General features: G+C 37.9%; 1 protein-coding gene across 1 annotated transcript; it reads left to right on the forward strand.

The window, feature by feature from the left end:
* Positions 1-24: 24 nt before the first annotated feature.
* Positions 25-9,647, forward strand: LOC122412381 (uncharacterized). Its single transcript, XM_043421853.1, has 5 exons — positions 25-101; positions 472-650; positions 1,411-1,583; positions 1,689-1,886; positions 6,794-9,647. Exons 2-5 carry the CDS (start codon positions 486-488, stop codon positions 9,561-9,563), a joined length of 3,306 nt encoding a protein of 1,101 aa, XP_043277788.1. The 5' UTR covers positions 25-101; positions 472-485; the 3' UTR covers positions 9,564-9,647.
* The last annotated feature ends 1,622 nt before the right edge of the window (positions 9,648-11,269 follow it).

Here is an 11,269-nt window from a genome sequence, read left to right on the forward strand (position 1 = left end):
ACCTTATTCCGTTTATAATTTCGACTCGTGGCGCCCCGCAGCGGCGTTATTTTTAAACTTTTGCATTCCCAGTCGTAAGAATACCGGCTTATCGTATGTCAGTAAGTTGCATTTTTTTAAATCTCACGGATCCATCGAAAAATTATAGAACCGAAAAATAATCGGATAACGGACGCCTTTTTGTATACGATCCAAATCCTCAATAAAAAATCAAATCGTTAGTCAATTGAATTCCAAATTTTGTCGTCGACTTCATGTGGAAAAAAAACAAAATGCAGCCGCAGTCTCGAAAACGTATTTGGCGAAACGTCAGTCCAAAATTCAACTTCAATAACTTTTGACTACGAAATTTCGTTATGTATTTTGAATTATGAAATATTAATAAAAATTCCCTTTCGGACCCAAAATTTACTGATACATACACGATAAAAAAAAAAAAGAAAAAAAATACGAAAATAATTTGAAAAAAAGCGATTTCCTAAGCTATGGAGGACAACGAAGATGAGCCCGAGGACGTCAGAAAAGCGACTCCGGTCGAAGGAGAACTTAAAAAAGGAGCCGTCGACGAGGATTCTGGAGAACCCACGAAGCTTCCTGAGACTCGGAAAAAACAGCACCACTGTCAACCACCGCCTAAAAAAAAACTCAAGGTATTTTAAAACCAAACCAAACCGAATGGGAAACGAAATTCGGAAAGTTATATCGATTGTATGAGATTGCATGAATAAAGGGAAGAAAAGTGAAATGGAAAAACGATTTTTCAAAATTAATTTGAAAATCGGTTTTGAAATATTTCAAAATTATTCCATCGAATAATATTCAAAAATGAGTAGAGATTAACAATTTTCCACTGAAATGAGATCTTTTTTTACTCGTGAAACATTTCGAAGAATCATCCTGAACTCGTACAGAAATTTAATAAAATCACTTATTCCCAAGACGAAAACGGAAAGCACTGAATTTTCAAACAGACACGATCGACTTGGCTGAAACTCGAAACCAAACATTTTTCCACAATTCATCAGTTTTTGTTAATTTTTTATTTTTTTTTCATCAGTGGAAAGAAAAAAGTAGAATCCTTTACTACATTAACTTCTGCCATTTGACAAAGAATGAATTAAAAAAAAAAAAATTTCAAACCAATTGACCACGGTGAAGAGCACTTTGGTTAACTTTCGAGGGACAATTTTGTTTTATTTTGAGACGTAAAAGCAAATGGCTTTTACCAAAAAACTGTTTTGCAGATGCACCTTTTTGTATGCAATATATCGATTTCGTTAGGAAAAAAGTGGTTTTTCGATCGAATATAAATATTTTTTCAGTACTTTAGAATAGTTGAGCCCTTAAACTGAAATGCAATGAGTTTGAAAAACTGGTTTTCTAATGGGTCGTTGAAAAAATTCGCACCAGGAAAAATCGGAAGGTGAATGTTGTCGAGCCAGGGAAGCTAAAATTAAGAAAAAAGAGCCAAAAACCATAAAAGTTTGGGTGTACGAAAAGCCATGCGTTTTGCCGAGATTGAAACCTGTTCCCCGGCACTGCATATCCAAAAAAGAATGGCTCGAAATCCTCGCGAAGCCCAGGTAAACAAAATGGTTCAGTGGAGACTAGAAAATCTTCAGAGTCTTGGATAGTTCCCAAGAAAATTCGTGAAATCCTTTACGCTCGATTTTCCAACTCAATTTCAGTCCAAGATGTCCGTCACCGTGTCTTAAAAAACAAGTTACGAGAAGAGTGATTCCGCCTTCGGCTCGATTCATCGAACTTGGCCAGCCCCCGAAACAACGCTTGTTGAATACTCTGCAAGCCAAGGCTGGTATTTTGCCAATCGAAATGGTCGACAGATTGATCCAAAGGCTCGAAACCGAGACTTGTCTCACTCCAGAGTAATCAATTCTCCTTTTATATTCACAAATTAAGGTAGCTCGTGCACGAAAGTCTTGAAATTTACACAGAGCTTAAATGGATACTCGACTGACACGCATTTCAAATTTTAAAGGGTTCGACTTATTGCTTATTCAGACAAACGTGTTTAAATATGAAGAAAAACACACGCGGGGGTTCACGGACTATGCCTAAAAAATCGTTTATCTCTCCAAATAACGAATACAAAGTTTATGAAAAAGTACAAAATAACAATGAAGTAGATAATGAAGATCTGGGAAAAAATTCGAGGAGATTGTCTTACTAGTAACAAAGATATATTGCGTTAAAGATTGAACGAAATTGTTGAAATGAGCGAATTGGTAGCCTCGCATTTGCTTATTTCGGCATTTTGTTTCTTCTTGGCTTGGCCCATTCCTGTCACAGACTCCTGTCTTTTTATTAAAACTTTTTTCTTGATTCATTTCCCGTTGTGTTTTCCCTTCACGCTTTCTAATGCGATTTTTGACGTAAAAAAGTGTAGTATTTTCGCCAAGGACGAACGAAATTTTGGGTTCGGTCAGTGACGGATCCCCGATTAAGGAGTTTCAGTACAGAAGTCAAAATATTAAGAAATTGATGAAATTTGGTGATAATGTTCTTCAACATCAAGTGCGAAAACTCAAATTTTTTCAAAATTTTCTTCTACTTAGTTATCGAGTAATTACGCATTAAAGCAGATTTCTCATGCCCGGAATGTATACCTATATATATGGAAACGCTATGCTTATACACGTAAACTTTAGTGATCAATTACTCGATAACTGTGTAGAAGAAAAATCTTAAAAAATTTGTGTCGTCAAATTTGGCACTAAAGAATATGTTCACCAAATTTTATAAAATTCTGAACTTTTTGAATTTTTAAATTTTTTTAGCATGGATTAGCATGGCAACATTGTATCGCCTGTACCGAAACTCCTTAACTAATGGCTTGTAATTTCATTCGCTTAAAGATAAGTTGAAAAAATGTATTCACAATTTGGAATTAATAACTCTGACATTAATTCAAAGTGATAATATCTTTAATTAGGGAGTAATAATCTGGCATGATCTAGCTTGAGACAAATTTTCAATAAAAAAGTATCCGGGTCTCCCGAAAAATCATTAGGAATGATGAACACTCTCCTGAGGTCAACACCGCACTAACAAGGAAAGGTTCTCTGCTGACGTCCTTCGATTTTGATGAAATTTAAATATGTTATTCTACATCAAAATCTAAAAGACACGTATTTTTTTTTATCGGCGGAAAAACGTTTCTAGGGGTTGAAATCACCCTTCAAAGTTGAGACCTCCGAGGGGTACTTTTCAGGTTTCACCTATTTTCACCTGAGATAATAGAATGCACCCAAATGGATAATTATCTTAATGATAAACGATGAAAAATGCAACTGGTTTCATATCGGAGGGTTGCATAGGAAAAAAGTTATAGGGGTTGAAATTCACAAAATCGTTATAACAAAAAAAGTATTGCACCTATCTCGATGAACTTAATTGCATTTCGAAGAGGGCAAAAAAATAGTAGATACGGGTTTTTGCGTTTTTCTCGCAAATCAAGTTAAGGGGGTGAACTACCCCTATATATGCTTACATCAAATCTCAATAAAACGGCAGTAATTTTTTGTTTTCCTTATTTCTTCTGGTCGTGATACGTTTTTCCTTCACATTTTCAATATTTACATCTTAAATGATGGATAGATTTTTCTCGAAATTACATTTTCATAACTAGTGAAAGTTATAGAACCTAAAGTATGCGTCCAATCCTTATGGTTTATTTTTCATTTGAAGGCAATCTGACTCTTCTAGTTATACTTAGAAGATTCTATTCAAAATTTATTTAAACAATGGATTTTACCTAATTGAGCAAGAAAAATGCGAGAACATCAAATTTTTCGGTTGAAAATTCTATCACATCCATAGTTTGAAAGAATTCACTTTTTCCCGCCAAAAATTACTGATGGGATAACTTCTACAGATAACAATTTTTTTTATTAGTTAATATTGAATAACCCCCAAGACAAATTCCAAAAATATCTATTCCTTATGTTTTTCACAAAAATTCGGTAAATATTGACACATTTCTATAGTTATCATCAATTCAAGTTATCATCAACTCCCCCCCCCCCCGTCCCTTTACTTGACGGTGTTATTTGGAAGTCATCTCTGTTCAGTCTGTGACTCGCTCCCAAAATTAGATTTGAAATACGACGCGGAAGCAGTGATAAAACTGCGATCGCGGAATATATTCACCACAGTCGGTTATTTTTATTCTACACGAAAGAAGTGCCTTACAATTCGAGACTATTTAAAACGAAGTTGCAAGTATTAATCAAAATGAAGATAAATCCTTTGAACGTTATTAGAATGCTTCTCGCAACTTTTGAAGTCATGCATTTACCGGATTCGCCAGTGAATAACGATGAAATACAGTTGAAAGAAAACTTTGAAAATATTTTGTTGACTGCAATGAACGAATACAGTGGTTTTGAAATGGTAGAAGAAAATTCTTTGGATTTTGAAGAACCGTTCAAGGATTGGGAAATGGAAATTGTTGAAGATAAGGAGTGGGCAAACGCCTTGCATGAACCAGAACTTCCGCCTGATACATGCACTCGTGATGACGAAGATTTATCTTACGAGTACAAATTAAGGGCCGTTCAGTATTGGCGCAGCGGGAAGAAAGGAAATTTAAGTCTGGGCAGTGTTAAACAAAAGTTCAAGAGAGTGCAATCTATACGACAGTTGCAGCGGTGGGCACACAATTCGAACAAGGGTGGGACGTACAAAGAAAAATTAGCACGAATTTGTAGTTACACTTTGGAAAATTTCAAAGCTGCTGTGGATGCTGGTTTAATAGTGCACGATTCCGATTTGAAAAAATGGGCCTTACATGCTCAAAAAGAAATAGGGCATTCTGATTTTCGTTTCAAAGCATCTCCTAAGTGGATAAAATCATTTAAAGCGGCTCATCGTATCGTATCGAGAAAAATTAATAAGTTCATTACATCCAAAACAATTGAAGATGGAGAAATCTTGGAACAACAAATTCAAAAATTTGTCTTTGACGTAAAGCAAAATATTGCAACATACAAATTGTCAAATACATTCAACGCAGATCAGAGTGGCTTCCAGCTAGAAATGCATTCCGGAAGAACTTTAGCAATCGAAGGAGAAAAGCAAGTATAATGTCTTGTACAATCAGTCTCATCTACGACCCACAGTTATACGATTCAGCCGACTATATCAGCTGACGGCAAACTGCTATCTCCTCTATTTTTGGTTTTAAAAGAACCAACCGGCAAGATTGGTCCAATAGTGGAGAAAACGCTTTTCAGACCAGATAATGTGTACATAGAAGTATCCAAGTCTGGGAAGCTTACTTCAGGTATAAATTACACCCACTGTTTGTGTATAGATATTTTTTCGAATGAAAAAAATACGTTTTTCTAATTTCAGATCATTTCAAAATTTGGTTGCAGCATGTGTTTTTCCCGAAAATTGGTTCAAAATCTTTATTACTGATTGATTCTTGGACTGGACACTGCCCCTAAGCTGTACTTGATGTAAAACCTTCAAATAGAGATGTCAAAGTAATGATTATACCTAAAGGAACTACCGGAAAAATCCAACCCCTCGATGTTTTTAGATTCCGAGTATGGAAAAATTTTGTTAGACATTTTTCTGATACTTGTCTATTGATGAATTATAATATTGATTTGCATTTGAGAAATAATATCATAAAGCTGCAGTCCCTCGTTCATAACCAACTGTCGTCACCACGTTATATCGATCTTTTCAAATATTCTTGGTACAAAAGTGGTTATATTGAAGAAAAACCAGCCAATTTTGAAAATCCTGTAGACTTTGCATTTGGAGATTCTTGCAACTCACATTGTGAAGTTTCAGGATGTGAAAATGTTGCTATTGTTCGCTGTTCCTGGTGTAAAAAGTCGCTATGTTTTAAACACTTTTTCGATGACTATCATTACTGCAGTACTTACAACGGCTAATAGAGCATACGATTATATATTCGCTTCTATTTATTGCTGTTGACATATTATCAATAAAAGATATAAGCATATTGTACGCTCTCTTTTTTTTTTACTTGACTACGCAATTTTTCTATGCGTCATCCCAAATCTTGGTCTTATCTACCGAAACGAATATGTGTAAGCTCTCATCGTATGCCTGTGTTATCTCATTGCCAAATATAAATCAGTCAGAATTATCAATAAGGAAAAACGTATCACGACCAGAGGAAATAAGGAAAACAAAAAATTACTGCCGTTTTATTGAGATTTGATGTAAACATATATAGGGGTAGTTCACCCCCTTAACTTGATTTGCGAGAAAAACGCAAAAACCCGTATCTACTATTTTTTTGCCCTCTTCGAAATGCAATTAAGTTCATCGAGATAGGTGCAATACTTTTTTTGTTATAACGATTTTGTGAATTTCAACCCCTATAACTTTTTTCCTATGCAACCCTCCGATATGAAACCAGTTGCATTTTTCATCGTTTATCATTAAGATAATTATCCATTTGGGTGCATTCTATTATCTCAGGTGAAAATAGGTGAAACCTGAAAAGTACCCCTCGGAGGTCTCAACTTTGAAGGGTGATTTCAACCCCTAGAAACGTTTTTCCGCCGATAAAAAAAAATACGTGTCTTTTAGATTTTGATGTAGAATAACATATTTAAATTTCATCAAAATCGAAGGACGTCAGCAGAGAACCTTTCCTTGTAAGAAAAAGATCGTGTCAAACTAAATAAATGAATTTTTCAACCCAAATATGTTCCTCAGTACGAGTGTTATAAAAAATGTGGGTGAATACAATGAAATAACGAAAGTTTTCTGATTTCACAACCAGACAAGCAGAAAAAATGTTTCACGACAAAGAAACTTCGAAGAAGAAATGTCCCAAGGGTAAAAAGAGCAAGTCGAAATGCGGGAGTGGAAAATCGAAGAATCTGGAGACGGGAATACCCGGAAGTGTGTCTCCGTTCGACAGAGATGCGGTCAATTGTCAATATGCGATGGCGGAGAGTTTTGTGAAAAGTATGCTCGAGTGGGAATGTCCGATACCTCGTGAAGAATTCAAGGACATTGCGGGCGTGATAATGAAGCGTTTGGGATATTTACTCGAGTACGAGTCGATCAACGGTGAGGACCGGAAATCTCAGCAAATGAGATTTCTGGCGGACGTGATTGGCTCTTGGGTCTCGGGGGTTTTGTTCGAAGTCGCGGAAACTCGTAAAGCAGAATTGGAGGAAGAGTGTGAAAGAAGGAAAAAAGAAAAAGCTGAGGAAAGCGAGGAGGAGAGTGAGGACGATTCGGGAGATGATTATCCAACGAAATGGGATGACGACGACGACGACGACGACGACGACGACGAGAGGCCGGACGATGCTCCGAAACCGGAGGACGGAACAGAGGAAAAACCTGAGAAAAGACCGGTCTCCCGTTCGTGGGGTTTCCGACCGAGTAAAGATAAAAATAGAAAAGACGACGAGGATAAAGGCTCCAAAGGAACGCCACCGAAGAAAGGGAGCGGGGAGTCGGAAAAGGAGAGCTTCGACGATGGAAAAAGGAAGAGCAGTGATTCCGAGAAATTCTACGACGCGCGAACAGGAGAATCTCAAGGAATTGAGGAAAAAAAAACTCCGATGAAAGAACCGGCTGAAGGGAGTCCGAGGGATGTAACGTCGGGAAAACCTCCCGATGAGAAGGACGGCGAGAAGATTACGAGTGAAGATGAAAAAGGACTGGAGGCCACGAGAGGCGACGATGAGCGGCTCAAGACGGACGAGAAAAGTGAAAAAATCGATGGCTTCGAGCCGGAAAAAATAGAAGGGAAAGAAAAAGGTCTTGGCGCGGAGGATTTCCCGGTTCAGCCAACCGAAGCTACTGAAATACGAGAAGACGAAATTCCGAAGAAAATCGATGAAGGAATCCCACCGGAGGCTCAACGGATTGATGATCAAGAACGAAAACACTTGGACGACGTTGGATCGCCTGAAGTCCCAAAAACTATGGTCGACCCGGAGGCAATTCCCATTAGCGTGGATGCTGCGTCAGCATTGTCAGCCACGAGAGAACCTATCGCTGTAGAAACTGAAGTACCGGAAGTGGAGATTGAACTCCCGAAAACGGACGCAATGCGATCAAAAGAGAAAACGTCGAGCAACGACAAGAAACCAACGGAACCGAAATCTGAAAGCGTCAAAATGGATGCATCAGAAAAAGCATCGGAACCGCCAGAAACGCTTGCACTCGCACCGGAAGTCGCTGCGGATACGGCGATGCAGTTGGATGAAATGCAACAAGTTCCACAAACGTCGATTGCCGAAGAAAAGCCGAAGGCAGTCGAAGCCGAAACTGATAAAGTTTTTGCCGCCGTTCCAATACTGGGCCACGAACAAGAGATTGCAGAAACGCAACCGGAAGTGGCGGCCAGCACGATAGCAGTGCCCGGCAAGGACCAAGAGACTCCAACAGTCGCGATCGGTAACGAAGGAATAACGGAAATTGGAGCTCAAGCTGAAAGAATGGCGGTGCCATCTACGAAATTAGCTACCGTACCGGTAGAGGCTGAGACGAAACCGGAAGTGATTGCATTGGGACGAGAACCGGCGGAAGAAGCGAGACCAGAGGAGCCCTCAGCAGTAAGCGGGGAGCCTCAAACGAGACCGGAAATGACAGAACCGATACCAGAATTAGCGGATACAAGACCGGAAGTGCCTCGATCGAGACCGGGATCGACGCCAGAAGCAGAGTCAAAGATCGAAGAACTGAAAAAGATCCCGGAAGTTTCTGCGCTTGCAGTTCCAACGAGTGAACCTCGGGAAGAAGCCAAACTGTCCGAAACAGACGAAGAACGAAGAAAGATTCTCGACACTTCGAGAAGACTTTCCGATGGGGCGGACGAATCAGAGAAAAAATTGGAGAAGAAAAAACCCAAAGAGTATCCACTCGGCGATGATGTGTTCGACAAGAAGTTTCGTACCGACACGCCTTTCGTTACTTTCGACAAGATATTTCACACGATTTATAACGCTATTGAGAACAACGAAGAAAACCGTGGAGATGATCTAATCACCAATCGCATACACCGGGCAGTCTATGAGAAATGCTCGAACATCGTGCGGGAAGAGAAGCCAGGCCCGCTCTCTCCGGTGACGAAAGACGTGCTCGAAGTGATGTCCGGAAAAATAGCAATTTGGTTGAGGAATATTCTGACCGAGTCCGAAACGAATTTCGTCGAGCAATATCCCGCGACTGTCGAATCAACGGAAGTTCGGGAATGGACCAGCTGGATCAGTTTTGTTTCCAACGCCGCCAATGACTGGTCCAATTGGATACAAAATACTATCAGAGAAGCCGAAGGTCTGAGCAATCGACCAATTACCAGACGGGATTGGACCAATTGGACCGAAAATGTCGATTCCGATGCTCTCAAATGGCGACGCTTTTATCTCGAATCTCTTCAGCAAGGACGTCAAAATGTCACTATGATTCGTGATCGGCGAGTCGTTAAAACTGGCACTCAACAATTTCACGATGTCAACGATGATGCTGAAAAGGAAGTCAAAATCACTGACCTGGAAGTCGAAAAACGAAATCCTGATCGTCCTACATAATTTACCATCTTGGCGAGTAAATAAAACAAATTTTTTTCATTTAAATAAATTCGTTTTTTCGAGTTGTTTTTCACAGTTAATTTCGATCATTCGTCGTTCTTTTGCAAAATTTATTTACTAAATGTGCACGCATTTTTAATGTTGCTAAAAACGAGCGTGGGTCATCTGCAGGTTACTTGATATGAAAATGAAAAAAAAACAAAATGAAAGAATGTTCCGTGTATGGATTGATGTTTATTCGCATGACGATGAAGTTCGGTGAAAGTTTCGCGGTCCCGTATTTATGAGAATTTCAGCGGCTGCGAAGAGCATCGTATATTCGATGACGCTTATTGAATGACATTAAAAGTTGATTGAGGGTTGTGATACCAGATTCTTAATAAATCTCCGGATATCCATCAACGGGATTACTTCCGAGGGAAATGTGAATAAATGTAAAATAACAAATTCAATTAAGGTAGTTCATGCACGAAACGATTTTCTTAAAAAAGTCTTAAAATTTACACAGAACTTGAATGGATACTCGACTGATACGCATTTCAAATTTTAAAGGGTTCGACTTATTGTTTATTCAGATAAACGTGTTTAAATATGAAGAAAAACACGCGCGGGGGTACAAGGACTGTGCCTAAAAAATCGTTTATCTTTCCATGTAACGAACGAACGCTTCTAACGAAGTTTATGGAAAAGTACAAAATAATAATGAAGTAGATAATGACGATCTGGAAAAAAATTCGAGAAGATTGTCTTACTAGTAACAAAGATATATTGCGTTAAAGATTGAACGAAATTGTTGAAATGAGCGAATTGGTAGCCTCGCATTTGCTTATTTCGGCATTTTGTTTCTTCTTGACTTGGCCCATTCCTGTCACAGACTCCTGTCTTTTTATTAAAACTTTTTTCTTGATCCATTTCCCGTCGTGTTTTTCCTTCACGCTTTCTAATGCGATTTTTGACGTCAAAAAAGTGTAGTATTTTCGCCAGGGATGAATGAAATTTTGGGTTCGGTCAGTGACGGATCCCCGATTAATTAATAGCTTGTAATTTCATTGGCCCAAAGATAAGTTGGAAAAATGTATTTACAATTAAGAATTAAGGTAAACTGGATGGATAGCTCGACCAAAAATTATGTCTGATTGGAATTTCCGTACTTCGTGATGCAATAAAAATCTGAAAAAATTCAACAACATTTGGAAAGCTATGAACAACAATTATCAATAATAATATTGCCCAAAAGTTAATAACAAATTGTTTAAACAATTAATTATTCAATAATTTTGCGGTGACCTATTGTTTTTTTTTTACGAATCAAATGTGTGTATTTTTCCGAATGCTCATGAATTTTTTCAGAATTTTCGTGGATCTTTGAAATGTCTTGAAAAAATTTTGAAAAAAATTTTAAAAAATTTGAATTTTGGATATGTTTTAGAAGACGTATTTACCATCAGTTTTGAAAAGTCTCAAGGTTACCGAATGAAAAATGTACAAATAGAGCCACTTAAAAAATTTAAAAAAGGGAATTTCAAAAATCCACGAAAATTCTGAAAAAAATCATGAGCATTCAGAAAAATGCGCACATTCGATTCGTAAAAAAAACAAGGGTTTACTGTAAAATTGTTAAAAAATTATATATTTAAACAATTTATTAATAACTTTTGGGCAATATTATTATTGATAATTGTAGTTCATAACTTTCCAAATGTTGC

The sequence above is a fragment of the Venturia canescens genome, chromosome 6 (genome assembly GCF_019457755.1).
Source record: "Venturia canescens isolate UGA chromosome 6, ASM1945775v1, whole genome shotgun sequence".
Lineage (NCBI taxonomy): Eukaryota > Metazoa > Arthropoda > Insecta > Hymenoptera > Ichneumonidae > Venturia > Venturia canescens.

Excerpts from the sequence above, each read along its gene's own strand:
- LOC122412381 (XM_043421853.1), top strand. The coding sequence starts at position 486 with ATGGAGGACAACGAAGATGAGCCCGAGGACGTCAGAAAAGCGACTCCG. Across the intron at positions 651-1,410 it reads CGCCTAAAAAAAAACTCAAG|GAAAAATCGGAAGGTGAATG; the intron begins GTATTTTAAAAC and ends AATTCGCACCAG. Across the intron at positions 1,584-1,688 it reads GAAATCCTCGCGAAGCCCAG|TCCAAGATGTCCGTCACCGT; the intron begins GTAAACAAAATG and ends ACTCAATTTCAG.